Here is a 22,671-nt window from a genome sequence, read left to right as displayed (position 1 = left end):
AACCATGATAGGGTCCCCCTTGTCCTCACTTATCACCCCACCAGCCTCCGCATTCAAAGGATCATCCTCCGCCATTTCCGCCAACTCCAGCATGATGCCACCACCAAACACATCTTCCCTCCCCCCCCACCACACCGGCAGCATTCCATAGGGATTGTTCCGTCCGTGACACCCTGGTCCACTCCTCCATCACCCCCTACTCCTCAAACCCCACCTACGGCACCTCCCCATGCAAACACAAAATATGCAACACCTGCCCCTTCACTTCCTCTCTCCTCACCGTCCAAGGGCCCAAACACTCCTTTCAAGTGAAGCAGCATTTCACTTGCATTTCCCCCAACTGAGTCTACTGCATTCGTTGCTCCCATTGCGATTTCCACTACATTGGAGACCCCAAACGCAGACTGGGTGACCACTTTGCAGAATACCTTCGGTCTGTTTGCAAGCATGACCCAGACCTCCCTGTCGCTTAACGTTTCAACACTCCACCCTGCTCTCACGCCCACATGTCCATCCGTGGCCTGCTGCATTGTTCCAGTGAAGCTCAACGCAAACTGGAGGAACAGCACCTCATCTTCCAACTAGGCACTTTACAGCCTTCCGGACCTAACATTAAGTTCAACAATTTTAGGTCATGAACTCTCTCCTCCATCCCCACCCCCTTTCCGATCCCCCCCTTTTTTCCAATAATTTATATAGATTTTTATTTTCCCACCTATTTCCATTATTTTTAAATGTATTTCCATTCATTGTTTTATCTCTACCTTTTAGCCTTTCTTGATTCCTTCACCCCACGCCACCCTCACTAGGGCTATCTGTACCTTGCTTGTCCTGCTTTCTACCCTTAATTAGCACATTCCTTCAACACCTCTTTGTCCTTTTGTCTGTGACATCTTTTGGTTATCTCCACCTATCACTGGCCCTTTATCCAGCTCTACTTGTCCCACCCCCCCTTAAACCAGCTTATATTTCACCTCTCTTCTATTTTTACTTAGTTCTGTTGAAGGGTCATTCAGACTCAAAACGTTAACTGTATTCCTCTCTGCAGATGCTGCCAGACCTGCTGAGTTTTTCCAGGTATTTTTGTTTTTGATTAGCATTTAGGACTTGCACGTGAAACATGAGTTAAGACCTTTCCAAATGCATTTAGGAGGCCTTATGCCTGAATTTTCTGAACACAGTCAGCTCCCAGTCTGCTGCTCCTTGATATATTTAAGAGTGGTAGCCTGATGTAGTTTTATTAGTACAGCTAAAAATGAGTTTATCACCAAAAATAAGTATTTTTAATAAGGGTTAAAAACAAAAAAACTGCGGATGCTGGAAATCCAATTTTTAATAAGGGTGTTCAGTAATCCTTCCCTCTTTGAGAATTCTGATTTTAAATTACTGAAAATTACTTTAAAAATCTATAATGAAACATTTAGTAGTTTAACTGACATACGCTAGTCAGTTTTTTAGTCAATTGAATATCTTTAATATAAATAAACTTCTAAAACTAGAACCTACATGCCTCAGAAAAGCTTTCCTGAAGTAACGTAATTGGTGGAATCTCGTGACTTTGACCTGGTGATGAGGAAACAAATTTTTCCCCAATTTCTCCACCCAGTCTCTCTTTTTGCAAAAACATGCAAAACTTTGCAGGCTCATTCGCCATTCATTGGTACTTTAAGCCAAGTTTCAGTTACTCAAATAGTATGATGAATATGATCTTTATCTCTCGATCATACAAATGTTTTCAGGTCCCCATTTTATTCTTTCCCTGTGTTAATTAAAGACATGGCCTTTACCCACATTCTCCTTTCCAATTCGGTTTACTTGCCAGCTTAGTGTGTTGTCTGTGACTTTCTGACACTTGTATGATTTTCATAGGTTTCTTATTTTTGCTTTTTCTGTCTTTTGCAAACGACGCAGCTTTCTTCTTCCACATTTTTAGTTCAAACTATTTTCTCACTACATCAAGGAAACATACAGCCAACTTGTCTCTGCCTCAACTCCTTTTAACAATCCCAGTTTCTTAAAAAATCCTTAACTTAATCTAATCACAATTAATCCACCCAATCATTTGTAAAGCTTAAAATAAAGGCAAAATACTGTGGTTGCTGGAAACCTGAAATAAAAACAAAATGCTGGAAATGCTCAGCAGGTCTGACAGCATCTGCATGAGTGAAACTGAGTTAATGCCTCAATTCAATGATCTTTCAGCACTGAAATATTGATGTTTCTCAAAAATCTAAGTGAAAGAAATACTAAAGAGATTAGAATAACTAAATTAATATTATTTGTTTCCATTACACACCACTTTAATTCTAGCCCACTGGCAAATTTCAAGCAACCATGGTTCTGAATTTATGAAGCTGTTCTTGTTGAGTGTGATATACATGAGTGTGCAAAAGGTATGGCAAATGCTCTGGACTGCATGCTGCTGTGGGGTCATTTTCTTTAATAATGTTAGTACACTCCACTGATAAGGATAAGTGTGTGACCTTATAACAGCAACATTTCATTAATATACGATCACCATCAAATTCTACTCCACATCGCACACCATCCTGACTTGGACATACCCTGAAAAGAATTTGAAAAAAAATCAATTGTCCTTCATCGCTGATGGATCAAAATCCTGGTATTTCATAGTGCAATAAATTTGGGTCTACCGTGAAATATTGTCTCACTCTGTTGAGCCATCTCAACCAGTCCTGTAAGTATTTCACTTTTGTGGAAGTTGACTCACAGTACCTCATATTATATAATAGAAACATTTGTATTTATGTAGCACCTTTCACCTTTTAGCGGGCAGCTAATTCAACATAGATGTATCTGGGTATATTTCAGATTGTGGTAGCCACGAGGGGGCAGTATAACTGCTTTTAATTAATCAATTTACCATGTCTACCGTCAGCAAATCTTCCCTGAATGAAATTATTCTCAGGGATTTTATAGACTTCCCAAATGTTATAAATCTTGCAAGTGACATAGATAATTTCTTGCCACTGACCCTTTATTCCCAAAGGAACATTCTCATATTTTCTCGGATGTTAGATGCCATATAGCCGTGTTACCAGACTGACAAAGAACCTTTGTCAAAAATTTGGTCCGACAAATTGAAGTTTAATATATAAGTTAGAGATTCATTGACCCTTTTATGGTTTATTTGCTCATGGACATTCTTTGTGCACGGAGCAACTTTAAAACGACCCTGTTCTTCTTCGAAATAGCTGCTGTGGGAGCTCTTATGTTCACCTGAGAAGACAGACTGCTTTCACATCTTACCCGAGAGATGGCACCTCTGACAGTGCAGCACTCCCTCAGTACAGTACTGGGAATGTCAGCCTAGATTTATTTGTTTTAGCCTCTGCAGTGGGACGCTGTTCTTCAAAATAGCAGCTGTGGGATCTTTAACGTCCACCTGAGAAGGCAGGCTAAGATTCAGTTTCACATATTAGCCAAAAGACAGCACCTCCAACAGTGCAGCACTCGGTGTTTATATATCAGCATAGATTTATTTGCTCAAGTCTCTGCAGTGGGACTTGAGCCTACAATCTTCTGACTCTGGCACTCAGTGAGAAGAAGCCTGCTGAGCTGAGGGGGAAGTAGATGGGGGAAAATGGATCAGAAGTTGCTGGAACTCGTTGGGGTTGTGACAGGGAAGTCAGTGAGTGAGAGCAGTGGTAATGTGTATTTGGGGGAGGGGGGGAAAGGGGCGGGTCCAGACCAGACTACAACTCCCAGCACGCTTAGCGAGCCATTACCCAATCGGGAGGCTGCGTGCTGACCTGGCAGGTGATTGGTGGCCAGCGGGTGAGAATGAACGAATGAGGAGCGGGTTTGTTGCGGCGCTGGGGTGGGTGTGTGAGGGGGAAGTTGGTGCAAATGGTGCGTCTGTCGGGCAGCTTTAAAATGTTGTGAGAGAGCGAGAGAGCGCGCGAGCGAGCGAGCAAGTCCTGGGCTTGGCGGCTTTATCGTGTCTCGCCCGAGGTCGCTGTGTTTGCCCATCATTGCACCTTCCCAAGCTCCAGGAGGTATTTATCTATCTATCTGCAGCCAACCATGTTCTGTTGTGTGACCTGCAAGTAAACGGCCTCTTGTCTTGTGGGTCTTCTGTTTAAAGAATATAAACTCTGATTCATAGTAAATACCATGATGCCAATTCACTGGGCACCTAAATGTTCAATGCAATGATGTCAAATCCCTAAGTCTTCAATGTGTTTGGAGGGCAGTCTTTGTTATCTAGGCTTACTTTGGGGTTTTGTTTCTTTTGCCTCGATGATTCAAAACCAATGATAGTTTTATTTCAAACAGTGGCTTGGTAATACGGAACTCGGGTTTTGCCGATAAGAGAGACGCTGCTGAAGCCTTTTTGCATTATGCTCATCAAAACAAACACAAGAATGCAGTGTGGCATTTTTTGCATTTGCCCCTGGTGAGTGCATGATGTAAAGCCTTGGTAACATGTCTCTCTTTTCAGCACTGTTCGTAGTTTTGTTTTCTTGATGGGCCGGGAAGAGGAATCTGCAGTCCATAATGCACTTTGTAGGCTTATGACGAAGGTTAGGGTGTTTGGAGTCAGGGAACACCTAGCCGAATGAATGGTGAATTGACTAAAATAAAGATAAAGAGCAGGGTTAAAGGGTAGTTATTTAAATTAAAGGAAACCCTGTTACTTATTACTTAGGTTACTAATTAGGACATAGGAACAAGTAACTCATCAAAATATTTGCAGATGGTATCAAATTGAGGGTATAAGCTAAGACCTGAAGAATAAACATAATAAAAAAAACTTCAGAAAACTTGCAGACTGCAATTACATGGTGAATACGCTAATAAATGTGAGATAATGCACTTTAGAAAATAAGAAACTAAATGGGTTTGAAGAGATGCAGGTAAACAAACCATTAAAATTAGCATAACAGGTCAGCAAAGCACTGGGACTCATTTCTAGGTATATAGCATTCAAAAGTAGTGAAGGATGTAGGCTCCTGGTAAGACCACATTTAGAGTACTGTGCACAGTTCTGTTCTGCACTGCAAACAGTCTAAAAAACTTTTACAAGATTGTACCAGGAATAAAAGATTATGGTTACTGGAAAAGATTGAACAGGCTGGGGCTTTTCTCGCTTAAAAATATATGATTTGGAAGTGATCTGATAGAGATTTTTAAAATGATGACTGCATTGGAAAAATAGAAATGGAGAGAATGTTTCCACTTATAAAATAATCTGGATCTGGGAGCTCCAATTGCAAGATAGATCTAATAAGGAGATGCCTAGTTACTCTGTTGGAATGTGGAACTTGCTACAGCAGGAACTGGCTGAGGCAAATGCTCAGATGCTTTCAACAAGAAACTAGATGAGTGCATGGAAGAAAAGAGAATAGAAAGATTTGCTGAAAATCTGAGGTGAGGTGGATGGGATGAGAGTAGACTAGTTGCGGGATACAAACAGCAGCACAGACTAATTGGGCTGAAGGACCTGTTTCTGTGCTGTATATTCTGTGTAATCTGTTTCCTCTCACCTTACCTGAGCAAGCAGCCTGATTAAAAGCTGCAATATGTCCTAAAATTATATTTCCTACCTGTATAGGTAATGAAGTTAATGGCTGCAAGTTCCTGCCTCAAACCAATTATGTGGCTTAAAAGATCACAGAATTTTGGGTAGAATTGAGTTGCTTGTTGTAACTACGATGTGTCCAAGTTTTCTCAACTTTTATGTCTGTCAGTCAAAAGCTATACTGAGCAATTCAGTAGTTTCATTGGTGCCTTGGTAAATTAACCAGTGCTTCTATTGGGGAAAAAAACTTTTAAACTTACTAATTGATAATTGTTCCCCCCCCCCCCCCCAAAGAAATGAGTGCAATTTGAAGAACCTTCCCCCACTGGTGGAATCCAAGTTTTCACCCCGGGACAGTTGGCCGTCAGGGCCTGCTCCAAGCAGACTCAGTTTAAAAGGTGGTGGAAAACCTAAATGGTGTAACTCGGATTTAAAATTCCCATTTTTTTTGCATTGACGTTACAAGCAAATCTAGCCTGCTGTTTCTAATGTATGATTGATAGTTATTTGAGTTGAATCTTAAATTTTTAAGACTGACAGACTAAATATACTGTTGCGGGTTTTATATTTCTTCAGGCCGTGATTGTGCCTGGTTCATGTATGGATTATCTCTAGTCTCGCTTCCTGGATTTCTGTCGGTCATTCAAGGTAAAACCATGTACAGTCCTGCCCATCATTTGACAGCAATATGCTATTCCACCAGTTTAACAAAAAACTACAGAAAATGAAATGCTGCACAAGGCATAACGCAGCTGGTTGCAATATTAAAACGGGGTTGGATAAACATGGTGTTGTAGTGTTCAAGTGACATTAGAGATGGAGGCGGTGGAGGCCGGAACAAGACAACGACTTTATTACAAGTGTGCACACGGGACACAGCTCATGGAGAGACTGCCTCCCCAATTGTAGTTCACTTTACACGTTTATACACTTTATAGTCATGTTGGTTACGTAGGTGTTCTGATTATTGTATGACTGCAAGCTATGTAGAACTATTATAGTAGTTTGCATTTCTTTGTGAAACCAGACGAGTCTCCGGCTGAGGCATTTTACAGTGGCAATGTCTCTTTGCATTTTAACACAGGTTTCCACTCTATCTGTTTACAGCAATCATTTCATTTTAAAGTTAAACGAGTTTCTGCTTCACATATATTACAGTGGTTATGTCCTCTTTGATTTTAAACAGGTCCCAATTTTGAGTTAGATATGTGTTGACCCATTTTGATGCCTACAGCCCTTTTTCTTTGGTCGGCTGATAACTTCTGTATCTATATCTTCCTTCACGTGGTTTAGAAGAATACACTTTTTTTCTTGACTTTTGCTTTTAGATCATATGTTTCTTGTAGATTTCTGCCAGTTTTATTTAGTCAATGCTTAATGATGGTGCAGCAGGAATCTTTTACTTTTGGTTAACCTTGGGCTATATTTTTTTCAGGAAATCATGGAGTTTTGATCTTGTGCCATTAAGACAGATCATGAACACTGACCTTTGGAAAACTATCTTGGTGGCCAAGAAGGAGAAGCAGAAAAAACTGTTTCTCAATTACAAGAACCTAAGCAAATTTCCTCGTGAATTATTGAAAGATGGTGGCTCAGAATACTTGGAACACCTTTATATGAAGATGAATTCATTAACAACACTGGTATGCATGGATTTTCCTGCTTTCATTTAAAAATAAATTGTCAGGTTGTTTCAAAAGCTTGTAGGCAAGTTACAGGTTTTGTGCGTCATCCCAGATTTATTAGATTTAGTGGCAAACGGATAAACCTCAAATTGGAGCTGGTTCCATTTTTGACTTGCAGCCTGTGCTCAGGTAGCGGATTTCATACTACACCTAACCAAGCCAGATGGAGAACAGAATGTGAACGTTTGCAGCTTATCCTGTTGCCTCGTTTTGCAGTATTTTTCTGCTTAGCATTCCATTGAGTGCGAGCTGTTAACCCAGCACTTCGGCCTTGGAGAAATAGTGAAGAGCTGTTGGTATTTGGTATTATAATTTCAGTTAAGGAGCGCAGGGGAACAAATTGGCAGAGAAGCATTCTATCCTGGGGAAATTTTTTAATCTTCAACTACAGAAGTAGATTGTATTATAGAGCAGTTTACATTATCCTGCAGGGCTGTATCCTGGAACCATTTACAAGTAGCTTGTCCTTTAATCATGGATCTTCTTTATTTATTGCATTGCAGAGTTTGCTTAATTGTGTTCTACAGTAATGCTTCGGACAGAAAATATGAAGGAATGTTTTGTATAAATTCAACTTGTTATTGTCTAAACATGTAACAGTTCCCAAAAATAAACCTCAAGCATTAAAATAACTGCAACTTTTTATTATTTTCAGCCAGAAAACCTTGGACAGAAGCTTCCAAATCTCACTGAATTGTGAGTATTCTCAAACTGCCTTCTTAAAAATTTGTTCATGGGAGGTGGGTGTTGCTGGCCAGGCCAGCATTCATTACCTATCCCTAGTTGCCCCTAGTTCAGAGTGCATTTAAGAGTCAACCACATGTGGGTCTGGAGTCACGTGTCGGCCAGACCAGGAGAGGATGGCAGATTTCCTTCCCTAAAGGACATTAGTGAACCAGATGGGCTTTTTACAACAATCAACAATGATTTCACGGTTTGTTTATATTGATGTCCTTAGCCACATGCATGTCTTTCACTATTAAGAATGCAATTTATGTCTTATAAGCCAAGATTTGCTGCTTAATTTAAATTAATACCTTATCCTACAATTAATATCTTTTTACATCTGTGCATAGTAACTTTAGAACTGTTACTTTTATTAAACATTATTTTAGATGATGTTCAGAATGAAGTATCTGCTCTGATTGTGCCCTGTTGTGTTGGAGGATTCTAATGCAGTATCGTTTCAGCGTAGTTTGTAACCAGATTGAATAACAATGCAAAAAATGCAAACATAGATATTGGTTAAGGAGAGCATTTTGGGAGGAATTTTATTTCAAATGAATTAGTCTATTTTGTATGGAATCTCAACCTATGAACGGCAAAATTGCAGCTAGCTCTAATTCCTTTGTTATATATGTTAAACAATTGATATGCTGAACCCTGCTTTTTTGTTTGTTATTCAATTCTTGAAGGTGTTTTGTAATTCAGCATGACTACTTTCTTTAACACAACAGGTAAATGAATAGTATTAGTACAAACTGTATATTTTACAATAATTACACACTTTGCCATTTTTAAAACATTGTAGAAAATAGTTGTAGAAGACACTTCCCCACAGTGTTCCCAACATAATATTGATCAGTAAAAACAGTTGTTCACTTCTCACACGATGGAGACTTTCCAAGGAGCCAAATCAACTGCAACCTCTATGTTGGGCTTGAGTTATGCGCAGGCAACATGTTATAAATTAGAATCCCCAGTTGTTCTGCAGCGAACCATTGACCCTGTGTTCCACTGGGATAGAGTTACAAAACACCTTCAAGAATTGAATAAGAAACTGAAAAGCATGGCACAGTATATCAGTTGTTTAGCATATATGACAAAGGAATTAGAGCTAGCTGCAATTTTGTTGTTCGCAGGTTCAGACACTCCATATTAAACAGACTAACTCAATTGAAGTAAAATTCCTCCCAAAGTTCTCCACATCTCCAGCCCAGGTGGTTCGATGTTACCTACGTAATTGAGGCTAGATGTAACTCAACATGCAACATAATGTAGAGATAAAAACAAAAAACAGCGGATGCTGGAAATACAAAACAAAAACAGAATTACCTGGAAAAACTCGGCAGGTCTGGCAGCATCGGCGGAGAAGAAAAGAGTTGACGTTTCGAGTCCTCATGACCCTTCTGTCGAAAGGTCATGAGGACTCGAAACGTCAACTCTTTTCTTCTCCGCCGATGCTGCCAGACCTGCTGAGTTTTTCCAGGTAACTGTTTTTGTTATGCAACATAATGTATTAGTTATGCATGGAACTGGTGTAGGATGCTGATTTTTGGATATTAGGATATTTACCTCTGGAGAGATAATTACATTTATTTTTGCTATACGAGTATGAAAATGATTGAACTTTTGGTGGTTTTTGCTTTGTAAATAAGGAACTGGTGGACATAAGGAATAAGTGCAGCCAATTGTTTTTGTGGCTGATCTGCCATCTCTTTGCTTAACATTGTGCCAAGTAATTGTTTGCTTATAATTAATCCCCATTTGGATGGTGATGTCAGTGGTTTTATGTATAGGGTCTGATGTTATTAAAAGTGAAAATATGTAAACTCTCGAATCAAATCCCAGGGGAGCTGCTTTCAAATTTGGGTTATGCAGAGCTTCATGATAGCTGAGGAAGTCCAATTTGCCACATGAATGTGTATTTATGTAACCCATTATGCTTACAAACAGAGTCTACACTATGTTTGAAAAGCTGCATATCGAGTCATTCTAACACTTAATACTTTATGTTCAGATTCAAATGCCAAATAAAAAACATGCAGTAGAAGAATTAAAAAATCTTTATCCCATTTGTTTATAGTCTACCATGCCATGGCCTTGAAAAATACCATCGGTAGTTGGTTTTCAGATCCCTAATCACTCCCTGATCCATTGGCTGGAGCTTGGCCATGGTGCTGGAAAGCAATAAAATAGTTTCATGCTCTTTAGGCTAATGATGTTGGGTGCATGGTGCAGTTGTCCAAGATGATAGCACTTTTTATTTTCTTTCATTACTATGCTTTGGCCACTTTCCCAATTCAATCCTCAAAAATGCTGGAGGTCATCCAGACGATGATGTTAACATTGTACTGAGCGGGTAGTGTCTTGATTTCAGTGAAGCACCATGGTTTCTTGGACCTCCTATCACAGAAAGTGGCAGCTTTTTGGTGCTACCCATGTTGGCACAAGCTATAGTACTGACACGTTCCTCGCTCCACTTTCCACCATTACATGTGCCCCTCGTAAACATCAAAAAGTGGTCTGGCAAAAGATGGCAAAACAATCCAGTTTCATCCACATTAAAAGTGCCTCTTTGGGCATGCTTGTTCAAGACGTGGGTGAGAGCATTCGGGAGATAATTATCTTATTACTGTCGTAATGGCAGAGCCCTCGCCACTTACTGAGCGGAAGACGATGTTATGCCTTATCTTGAATTGGTCCGGCCATCCGTGGCTGCATGTAAATTCCACCTGTCCTAGCTCCTTCACCAAGGCCACTCACCTTTCCTGCAAGATTCTTTGCTCAGGCTACCTTGAACTATATTAGCCGAGTTTCTTTGACATCGGGATAGGCAGCTATTCTCACCCCCTTCCTTGCTGGAGAGAATGCCTGTTTGTTGAACTGTTCTGAGATGTTCTCCTTGGCTTTCAGAATGATGGACAAATTTGACGGCAGAATCTCCCACTCTTTGGTGATGCCCACTTTCCACTTCATGCCTCGGTTTTCCACTTGCTGTTTCAACTTCACCTACGCTCCGATTGACAACACTTAGAACTTTTTCACAGGTTTTTCCATACTGAAAGGCTTTTCATGTCACTTCTCAAAGCAATTTGAGTGCGCGTGGCTCTAACCACTCCCCTTTGATTGGTCAGTGCAGTCACATGACCCCTGGTGAAAGAAGCTGGCTTCCTTGCACCTCTTTTGTGGGGAATTTTGGCATCATTTTTCTTGCTGAACACTGAACAAAAGCTTGGCTAACCTGGATCGACCGTTGCAGAAATTTGGCTAATCACAAGCATTGTTCTATAGCTTTTGCTATTCTGCTGGTTGGAGTGGCTGTTAACTTCGACATGGAGCAAATTTACATCATGGTGCAAAGGACATGGAGCGGAATTTTGTGTCATCTGATTTTGACTGAGATTTCACTGTAATCTCATCGCACATACAGCACAGAAACAGGCCATTTGGCCAAACTGGTCCATGCTGGCATTTATGCTCCACACGAACCACCACTTGTCCCTCTTCCTCTAACCCTATTCTATTCTTTCCTCCCTTGTGTGTTTATTCGGCTTCCCCTTAAATGTATTCTATTTGCCTCAACTACTTGTGGTAGTGAGTTTCGTGTTCTAACCATTTCTGGATGTAATTGTGACTATCTTATGTTTTTGGTCACTAGTTTCCACAAGCAAAATAATTTTCTCTACATCTACCCTATCAAACTCCTTTATAATCTTATAAATCTCTATCAGGTCATCCCCACCAGCCTTTTCTTTTCTGGTGAAAAGAGCCCCAGAAGACCTTTGTGCAGCTGTTTTTATAGAATCCCTAAATCACCAGTGAATAACTCAGTCCCATTCAAGGAATCTGAATTGTTGCTAAAGGGTAGAGATCAGATTGGCTTTTAAAATGAGCTGAATGATACAGATGTTCAAGGTGCAGGGAGGAGGCAGAATGTGAATACTTAAATACACTGTGGATTATTGTTAACCAACAAAATAAAGCAGGACTGTGACATTTATTGAAGTTATTAGTACAGGTTTTGTTTGAGATTAGCTATTGAAATAGTGCTGTTTATAATTTGTATTAAAAAAGGGAAGGCAAATTTACATAGTGCATAGGAGGATTACTTTTGATTCAAAGAGCTCCCCTGTTTTTGTGGTGGGAGAGATTTTTTAAAAAACAAGAATAACGTTCTGAGAGCAGATTTCCTTCAAAGCGTTCTGTAAATCAACCCTGATAGTCAGTCAGATACTCAAATCCGACCCCTCCAAGAGTCAATTACGACTGTTGAGTCTTGGTGAAAGTTTGGGGTTTTTGAGTTTTGCATACTGATAAGGATGAGACTGAGCTGTTCTGGCTACACAGCTCCCAAATTCAGCTACTTCTGCAGCCTACCAGCATTTCAACCAGTGAGGAAACTTGGCTATTGTATTGTTTTCATCTGTTTTCAACTCGGGTTTTTTTTTGTGTTTTGAATGTTTTTTCAGGTCATTGTGGGGTTTTACTTGGAGCTGGTGTACTTGGTCACCGCCTTTGTCCCTTCCGACACGGCGTGCTTGGCCAGTTCCCCGGGCAGCAGCAGGCGCACGGCGGTCTGGATCTCCCGGGAGCTGATGGTGCTGCGCTTGTTGTAATGGGCCAGGCGGGAAGCCTCACCTGCGATGCGCTCGAAAATATCGCTCACGAACGAGTTCATGATGCTCATGGCCTTGGAGGAGATGCCGGTGTCGGGGTGAACCTGCTTCATCACTTTGTAGATGTAGATGGCGTAACTCTCCTTCCTCGACTTTCACCACTTCTTGCCGCCCTTTGCTACTGGTTTCTTTAAGGCTTTCTTGCCTCCCTTCTTGGGAGCTGGTTTCTTCTCATCAACCATCATCACTTTCAGAAACAGAAATCTGGCTGGCTCGAGTACCATATAAACAGAAGTCAGCTGTGGCTGGTTAGGTGCGATGGTTAATTAATCATAATAAATCTCTTTCCACTGATGTCCTGATTAAACAATGTCTTAAGTGTAGAATAATTCAATGTTTGTGCAAAACCCAAATACGAGAGAGTCCAGTATATCAATTGTATTTATTTCATGTTTCATGTGCTGTAAGAAATATAACAGTATTAAAATAAGCTCCAAAAATAAGAGTGAGGCTTAACATGTCAATTTTGAATGACTTTGAGTATTCAGAATTAAACTTAAGTTTAGTTTCACCCTGTATTTAGCACTCTTTGCAAATGTGTAGAGGCAGAACTTAAGTCTAAAACTTTCACCTTTTCTTCAGTTCCTAAACTCCACTGTGTGTAAGCATGTTTTATATCCAGGAATGGTGAAGCATTTAGGAGAAGTTGAGGCATTGTATCTTGTGTCCTGCTGGCAAAGCACATTGGACTTCTAATAGCTGTGTCAATTGTCTTTCAGAAGTATTATTAAACCATTTTTTCCCTTTCTACACTTGTGACTGGTTTCAGCCAGGTATTGGTGAAGGACTAAAGGCTGGTTCATTGCCTAGCACTCCCCTCCCCTCCCAACTTTAAAAAGGATGGAGTAAATCTTCCCCCGTCCAGTCTAAAAAAGGCTGAAAATGAAGGAGTGTCTCACATCAAGGTCAGGACTAGAGGGTTGATGCTCAACTGGCTTAAGAATGTAGTATCTGTGATCGAATTTCAGAAATTGCTGGCTGTCACTATCACAGAATCACAGAATTGTTACCGCGTTAGAAGGAGATTATTTAGCCCATCAGGCTTTGAGCATTTAAACTTAGTGCCAATCTCCTGCCTTTTTCCCTGTAACCCTGCAAATTGTTTCTATTTAAAGAATCATCCAATGCCCTCTTGAATGCCTCAATTGAACCTGCTTCCATCACACTTCCAGGCAGTGCATTCCACACCCTAACTACTCGCTGTGTGAAGAAGTTTTTTCACTCCTTCATTTTCAGCTCGCATTTGCTTCTTTTGCAAAACACTTTAAAACTGTGCCCTCTGGTTCTTGATCCATTTATGAACGGGAACAGTTTCTCCCTATATACTCTGTCCTGACCTGTCATGATTTTGAACACTTCAATCAAGCCTTCTTTTAGCCTTCTCCTCTCCAAGGAAAACAGTCCCAACTTCTCCAAATTTTCCTCATAACTGAAGTGTCTCATGTCTGGAACTATTCTTGTAAACCTCTTCTGCACACTCCAATGCGTTCACATCCTTCCTATAGTGTGGCACCTGGAACTGTACACAATACTCCAGCTGAGGTCCAACCAGTGTCTTATAAAAGTTCATCATAACCTCCCTGCTTTTGTACTCTATGCCCCGTTAATGAAGCCTAGAATACCGTATGGCTTAGAAACAGGTCTCTCTACCTGTCCTGCCACCTTTAACAACTTATGTACATACACACCCAGGTCTGTTTGCTCCTGCACACCCTTTAGAATAGTACTCTTTATTTTATACTGTCTATTCATGTTCACTGTACCAAAGCATAATGCCTCACACTTCTCCGCATTGAACTTCATCTGCTACCTATCTGCTCACTCCACCAATGTGTCAATGTCCTTTTGAAGTTCTACACTGTCCTCCTCACAGTTTACAATTCTCCCAAGTTTTGTCTCACCTGCAAACTTTGAAATTGTCCCCTGCACACGCAAGGGTCCCAATACTGACCCCTGGGGAACTCCAGTACAAACTTTTTAAGTACTATACAGTCCCAGTTATTTTAATGTGTGTGCTTGCTATTTATTATTATGGTCATCATGTTGAGCAAAAATGATTAGTCTAAGTTGGTTTGAGGGTTCATGAAGTTGATGATATCGCAGAACATAACAAGTGAAGAGAGCATTTGGGGCACATACCTCCATGATGCTGTGTTAACTCAATAGTTTTACAATTATGCTCTTTCATGAGCCTTTTCCTGGCTTGATTGATGCTCTGTAACTACAAGGCTGAAAAAGGAAATATTTTATTAAGAGCTTCCATCACTCAATCTATTTAAATAATTTTTCATTCTCTAAACTAAGATGCTACTCTTTTCCTCTTCCAGTTACTAGGCCAGTCCACATCCAGCAACCTACTCTGAAAACTCAGCTCACATTTTGACAGTTGTGACAAATTCCACAACAGCGCCTGAGGTAGTCCACAACATTCTAAAGCAATCAACAACGTTCTAAATAATACAAACCACAACATTCTTGGAAAAAAAAAAGTCAATTCACCCTATCTGCATCTTCACCAAAAACTAATCAGTTCTTGCTTGGGCCATGTCCTAGTGTGTACCAAGTTTGGTTGAAATCTGTCCATTAGTTTTAAAACACATTGCTTATGAATAGGGGCAAAAACATGTCCACCCACCTTCAGTGGCAGAGGTAACTATTGATATTGCATTATGTATATTTTATCCCAAGTGAATTACTAGCAAGTAAACCAGTCACTTATTGAGTAGCAGCACTTATTGCCATGAAATAACCTTGCTACTTAGTCTGCAGGGGAGTTGTGCATTAATCTTTTATTCTACTGAGAAACGTTACATAATGTTTGTTAATGCTTGACTTGATATGACTTGCAGACCTAAATTAGCCAAAGCATGTTGATATTTTCAGTTGGTTAGTCCAGAAGTTTCAATTTACAAAAATTATTGAAATTGAGACATGTGCAATAGATTAGATTGCTATTAATCTCCTGTGTCGCTAACTAAACATTTCATATGTATTTACCCCTACAAAAAAGATATAAAAGCAGTGGAAACCTGAGTTCTAGAATATGAATTAAATTGTAGAACTGGCTTATAGTGGAACAGCTTAAGATATGCTATGGTCTATGTTGATGTTTTATTGACAAGGAACTTATTTTTTAAGTATGGAAAAAATTCTTTTGGATTTGTCTTTTTTTAACTTGATCATAAATTTTGACAATTAAATTTTTGCCAATTAATTAACGGAGTTTCGTTAATTTAAAAAGAGGGCCCAGGCGTTACAATATTACTATGCAGAAAATTTGCAGGTTAAGCAACATTTTAAGCTTGACAGTTAATCTACCAACTTAATGTCAGTTATTTTACCCAGATCCATTCAGTGTGACCAGAGTGGGGTTTTACGCCCCATTTGATTTTACATTTGTGATCCGAACTTGCCCTGTTTCTGTTGGCAGGTTAGGTTAAAATGATTCCCAGTGCACCTGAAAATGTACTGGAACAAGTATTTTTTCCTAATGCAATTGGAACCTGGCATTGTCATTGCTTTGAGAGGTATTTTATATAGAATTTGCATGATCTGCACTAAGTGTAAAAATCTGGATGCTGTGTTATGCCAAAGCACATTTCCTAGTAATAGTGCTTATATCCGAAAGCAAGAATCAAAAATAAGATTTCTGGCTACTGGTCCAACACAAATATGCATCAAAGGCTAAATTCTGTAATTGCAAAAAAAAAATAGGCTATTTGTGGTTTTCTGGATAATAAATTTGCTTTTATATTACTCCTTGTATTTGCTGTTTTCTCTGCACCAACTTCATTTACCATATTGATCAATGTTCACTCAGAGAATCTGATTTCTCAACCCATGAAAATAATCACAATTTGTCATTCTCTAAACTAAAATGCAACTCTTTTCCTCTTCTAGATACTTGCATTCAAATAACATAGCAGTCCTTCCTGAAGGTAAGAATAGTTTGTAGAGAAAATATTGATGTTTCGGCAGTCTGACATTTCCATATTTATGAAACCCACTGTTCGGTAATCTGTACTGTATACTCCTGAAAATGTTTGCCCTTGAGGCTTAGAGATTAAAATTATCTTACTAAATTAATCTTGTTCCAAGAGGACATGCTTACCATGGTCTGGACAATTGCTAAAAAAAAAGCAGCTTTTTAGCTGGAGAAGAAGGCAGAAGCAAGTACAAATGGCGATAAACCACTCAGTCCAATCGATAGGGCTACAAGTGCATAAGTAACTCCTCTGGTGAATGGGAAATGGTTTGAATTTTTGCTTCCTCTTCCTTCTCATTATTGCCCTTCTCTGCAGGGTGAAGATAGATTTTGAAAAATGGTTGGGACCAAGCTCTTTTTGGAATGAATTGAAAAATGATAAAAAAGTAACTATCACTTCTAAGCCTAAAAGAATACCCCACTGTACAGCTAAAGCCTTAAGAGTAGATATTTTGGAAATACAGTACTGATTTATTTAAGACAGATTGAGCAGGTCCAGAAGCAAGCCAGTACAGTACCTATTTTTAAAAGTGATAAATCGGATGCCATAAAACTGCAGTTTTTAAATCATTACCTAATAAAAGAATCAAAGTTTGTTCTAAGAGGTGATCTAGAGGAGTGCTCTTATAGCAGTAACCTGACAGTCAGAATAAGTATAAAGATGAAGGTTATGATTGATATCCTTAACTTTTTACAGCATATTAAAAGTAGTTGGTGGAACTCTTGCTTATGTTATCAAAAAGCTTTGGATGAAATTCCATGGGAAAGACTTGTGTCAAAATAAAAAACCACAGGACCTCTTGCAGAACATGGGATTGCTGGCCAATATATGGAAAATCTATTCCATGTATGTGTTCACCTTGCATATTATTGTATTTTATTTAAATTATCTTTTAATGGTGTGAATTTAATTATATTTCCTTCTGAGCGAGGATAATTGAGCATAATGCATTTCATTAACCTTTGTGTCTGAGGTCACTTTTAAAATATGATAAATGTTAAGGTGTCAATTTGTCGACAGTTTTTTTAGCATCTGCTTAAAAATGAGCTGATTCTGTATTTATGGTTTCTGAAAAGGGAAGCATCCCAAGCATTGATTTACAGGAACAAGATTCTCTCAAAAAATCCCAATATTTGACCAGTACTGATCTGATATATAATAAGCTGTGCTATAATAGGGGCTTGCAATTTTGCTTCTCAAATAATTAAATATTGCATTTGGATTGTGCCTTATAGAGAAATATCTACAACTGCTGAAAAAAAGTCGATGAAGTTTGCTTGTAGATATTTTGATGTAGTAACAGACCTCGTTCCTCAATATCTTTAGTTTTTGTCCCTGGTACAGTTTCTTAAAATTTGGCAGATAAAGAAAATATGATGGGGCTGAGTGACAGTACATAATTTGAGCACAAGAGTGCATGACTTACCTTCGTCTCAGATTGAAGCATTCATAAGTTTATAATTTGAGCAGGACAGCAATAACTGGACGAATCACTGCTGTTACCTATTGTTAAAAGCTTCTGGGATACACAATAGTTTAAAGTCCTGCTATCGTATACATGCATTGTGCAATGTTGAGTTTGTGAATAATTTACTACAACGAAACTATATTCAGTAATGTGTTTTGTTCCATTTACGAGGTATATTAGTTCTAGTGCTTACCCAGTATTAAGTAACCATTTCCCAAATAGTAAGAAAGATTCTCCATTATATACTACTACATATCTAGAGTGTTTTCTCTGAATTCCAGGATGAAATGTTGGGATGACAATGTTAACTTTTTCATTTTCTCCATACTAGCAATTGGCACGTTGGTTAAACTTCAGTCATTGGATCTTAGTAATAATGCATTGGCAATTCTCTGCTCTGAGATTGGTCAACTGAAATCTTTACGACACCTGCGATTAGCTAACAACCAGCTGAAATTTCTTCCGTCAGGTGAGGAAATAACCCTAAATTCTCACTGTGAAAGACTTTGAGACAGGCAAACTAAAGTTTGCTTTTCTTATAGGTATCTGTGAATCTGATGAAATTTGGAATATGTACTACAGTGCAAGTAATATTTTCATTATACCTAGCACCATTGTAGAGAGTTGAGTGTACATGTTCTTTAGATGATTGGGCTCCCAAAGAGCCCTTAAATTGTGAAAGGAGACTAAGTGTTAAGGAAGTTCGGAAAAACGCATGCCTTGCATCTTCAAAGGGAGGAAATGAAGTGGTTGCAAACTTATTGATGTTCTTGTAGTTAACATTACCCAATATTCTTAAGCATTTTACTTATTCTTGTGGGGGTTATGGTTGTATAGTGATAGTCTAACAGGACTAGTCATCCAGAGGCCCAGGCTAATGTTCCACAGGTTCAAATTTAAATTTGATTAATAAATCTGGAATTGAAAGCCAGTCTTAGTAATGATGACCGTGAAACTATTATCGATTGTTGTAAAAACTTACCTGGTTCACTAATGCCATTCTTACCTGGTCTGGACTGCATGTGACTCCAGACCCACAGCCATGTTGTTGACTCTTAGCACATCTTCTGAAATGGCTGAGCAAGCCATTCAGTACAAGGGCAACTAGGGATGTGCAACAGATGCTGACCTTGTCATTGGCACCCACATCCCATGAAAGAATAAAGGAAAAAAATATATTTTCCGGAGTCTATACTGCCCTATGAAATTACCTGTATGTGATATAAGATGTAGCAAGGAAATATATATCTAGAAGGTTATTCCAGCACTCTTATTTTACTGTTCAACTGAACACTGTATTCTATCTGGCAATTTATCCTAGTATAAGCTAACATTTTGCAACATATATGCAATACACGTAGTCTCTCCTATTGACCCCATCGCAGGTGAAGGAAAATTCTGAAACAAGTGTTTAAACCTTGATTTCCAACACTGAGTAAATTACACAACCTGCCTTAACTTATGAGAGGGGACTTGGTGCTGAGCTTCTTGTGTGTCATTGGAGCTGCACTCATCCAGGCAAGTGGAGAATACTCCAAAACAAAAACAGAATTACCTGGAAAAACTCAGCAAGTCTGGCAGCACCAGCAGAGAAGAAAAGAGTTGACGTTTCGAGTCCTCATGACCCTTCAACAGAACTGATTTTTCTTTACAAGGAGAGGGGTGAAATATAAGCTGGTTTAAGGTTGGGGTGGGGGGGGGGTTGTGGAGAAGTGGATGGGGGGTGTTGTAGGGACAAGCAAGCAAGCAGTGATAGGAGCAGATCATCAAAAGATGTCACGGACAAAAGAACACAGGTGTTGAAGTTGGTGGTATTATCTAAATGTATGTGCTAATTATGAATGGATGGTAGGGCACTCAAGGTATAGCTCTGGTGGGGGTGGGGGGGGGCATAAAAGATTTAAAAATAATGGAAATAGGTGGGAAAAGAAAAATCTATATAAATTATTGGAAAAAAACAAAAGGAAGGGGGAAGAAACAGAAAGGGGGTGGGGATGGAGGAGGGAGTTCAAGACCTAAAATTGTTGAATTCAATATTCAGTCCGGAAGGCTGTAAAGTGCCTAGTCGGAAGATGAGGTGCTGTTCCTCCAGTTTGCGTTGGGCTTCACTGAAACAATGCAGCAGGCCAAGGACAGACATGTGGGCAAGAGAGCAGGATGGAGTGTTAAAATGGCAAGCGACAGGTAGGTTTGGGTCATTCTTGCGGACAGACCGCAGGTGTTCTGCAAAGCGGTCGCCCAGTTTACGTTTGGCCTCTGCAATGTAGAGGAGAATACTCCATCCCACTTCTCACTTGTGTTTTGTAGTTGGTGGACAGGTTTTGGGGATTGAGATGCAATACAAATGCTAGCTGTCTCCTGTGATCATGTGAAACTTGTTTAGTTATTTCTGAAGTATTGGGTGAAGATCAATTTCTCATCTGAAAGGAAGCTGGGGCTTGGCCCATTTTGTCCCTTAAATGGGCTGTTCTGTAAAAATTGTTCTGTAAAAAATCAATCCACTAGAGGGCAGAAATGCTACAGTATGATAATTCCATGCAACTGGTGGTTTGTTATAACTAAGAGGAGGACATGTTTCCAAGCAATAACTGAAATGCTTTCTTAATGTAGTCCGTAGTAATTCTTGCTGGTGTCTGCAATGTTGCAAACTATAAATTTGTCTACCTATCATGTGCCTTCAGTATAAATGTTCAATAGTTAATCAATTTTGACACAGCTAACATGAAAAATGTCTTATACAACAGTAATCATTCACTTCATTATTTAAAATCTTCTTCATTTGTTTTAACATTCCCATGTCGTTGTCTTATTGATTGATAGACTTAGTGGCCTGAAAGTTCGGACCACGAGCAAAGGTCAAAATACAATCTCACTCCCAATTACACAATACACAGAGAAGAATGCAGTTTGAAACAGTGTTGTGCACAACAAAGGCAAAAAAAACTTAAAAAGGAAAGAAAATCCTGGAATAGAAACCAGCAATAATCCATGCCGTATCTTGTTTTTTGCCATTCTAGGCCACTGTGAAGTTTTTGTATTTATTCAATTCCTGAGAGATGCTAATAGCCGTTTGGTAGTACAGAACTTGAGTACTGCTGAAAAAGAGACATTTTTTCTAGAAGCTTTTCGTCTTGCTTTCATTGTATTTTCTTGCTAATTGTTCTAATGTGAGGAAACAACATATTTATACTGTATGAGAAGAGAATGGACTCTGCTAGAGGCGTTGCAATGGAGAATGCACCAGTGGGTGATTGGTCAAGATTAGAAAAAATTAGAGTCAAGCTGCTTGGCCTAAATTTCAAATAATGCTTGGCAGTTAACTGTCAGTCATCACCCACTGGTGCATTCTCCTTGGCAACACCTCTACCAATCAATCAGCCCACTCTTCTCATACAGCATAAATATGTAATTTCCCCTGATATTGGTATTTTCTTACGAATTGTCCTGATGAGTGCAAGATGAACAGCTTTGACAAAAAATCTCTTTTTAGTATTACCAGAGATGTTGACATTAGGTACAGTTGTACCAATTTTTTTTAACTGAATATCCATTCAGTTTGTTTAGAAGCACACTTCACTCAACTTGTGAAGTTAATCAGTTGACTAATCTGCATTGAATTGTGTGGCCTTTAAATTTAAAATGGCCAGTTTATTTCAGCTGGCTCTTTAAAGAGTCACAAGGACCTTGCTCACAGAAGAAACAGTATTATGCTGGATGTGTGAGAGAAAAAAGAATTGAAAACAAATTACCCGGCTTTACCCTGTTCCTGACATGAGCTGCATTGAACCGAGACTGGTTTCTCTTGGGGGCACAGAGGGCGAGAAGGATGACGATACAGTCATGTTTGTGTGTTTTCCACCATTTTGTGGCAATATGAGAGAAGTGGGTGTGTCTCCCTTCTGGACTGTGAAGATGCCAAGGGTGTTCAATTACAGAGATAAAGCGAGGAATCTGTCCTAAAGCGTTACAATTTTTCTAGCCTCAAAAATAATTCAGCTGACGGCTGAATTGGGGGCAGGTTTGTGGCAATTAATTTTTGTTTTAAAAAGGAAATGATTGGATCCTTGTATTTATTTTGTTAAAATTAGTGACCTGCCATTTAAAACTATTAAGGTAGCTTGGCATTTGGAAAAGAAATGTTGTTACCCATCAATGCAAGATACCTGGTCCAGTTGATAGAAAAAAATTGACGTGCCTTCTTGCTTCAAAAGATTGACATCGAACTAGTCATGATTAATGTGACAGTGGAACCACAAAAATTGGCACAGAGCATTATTTTTTTTCTGAAATGTTGTAAAATGTATTTGGCTATATGACACTACAATCTTCAATTAATATTTTTAATTAAAAGAATCATGAATGGCATCTCCTTTTGGAAAATTAATAAAGGGTTTTAAGGTAAATAGGGTTTGGATGAAGAGAATAAAAGTGGAAATAATCTCTGGAATTTCTTCCTTTAGCCTCTCTGCCTGGCTTTCCTCCTGTTAAGTTGCTCCGTAATATCTTACCTGTCCGAATAGCTCTGTGGCTCGGTGTCAAATTTTATCTGATAGTATTCCTGTGAAGTGTCTGGGATGTTTTACTACAT

The 22,671-nt window shown here is 39.2% G+C and overlaps 1 protein-coding gene and 1 pseudogene across 10 annotated transcripts in view; one reads left to right on the top strand and one right to left on the bottom strand.

The window, feature by feature from the left end:
* Positions 1-3,820: 3,820 nt before the first annotated feature.
* Positions 3,821-22,671, top strand: part of lrrc28 (leucine rich repeat containing 28) — a 66,237-nt gene continuing 47,386 nt past the window's right edge. Inside the window, exons 1-6 of one of the 10 annotated variants that reach the window (XM_041175258.1) lie at positions 3,821-4,019; positions 6,122-6,193; positions 6,981-7,188; positions 7,886-7,926; positions 16,530-16,567; positions 18,415-18,552. In XM_041175258.1, the coding sequence (XP_041031192.1) occupies positions 7,021-7,188; positions 7,886-7,926; positions 16,530-16,567; positions 18,415-18,552 (385 nt within the window). In that variant the 5' untranslated portion in view covers positions 3,821-4,019; positions 6,122-6,193; positions 6,981-7,020. Of the gene's footprint in view, positions 4,020-6,121; positions 6,194-6,980; positions 7,189-7,885; positions 7,927-8,102; positions 8,165-12,722; positions 12,883-14,956; positions 15,045-15,073; positions 15,279-16,529; positions 16,568-17,311; positions 17,462-18,414; positions 18,553-22,671 lie in introns of those variants that run through there. The other 9 variants (XM_041175260.1, XM_041175264.1, XM_041175259.1 and 6 more) reach the window with 9 other exon arrangements.
* On the bottom strand, positions 12,421-12,811 carry LOC121270009 (annotated as a pseudogene).

This window comes from Carcharodon carcharias, chromosome 26 (assembly GCF_017639515.1).
Source record: "Carcharodon carcharias isolate sCarCar2 chromosome 26, sCarCar2.pri, whole genome shotgun sequence".
In the NCBI taxonomy this organism is placed as follows: domain Eukaryota; kingdom Metazoa; phylum Chordata; class Chondrichthyes; order Lamniformes; family Lamnidae; genus Carcharodon; species Carcharodon carcharias.
This window is presented reverse-complemented; position numbering and strand designations above follow the sequence as displayed.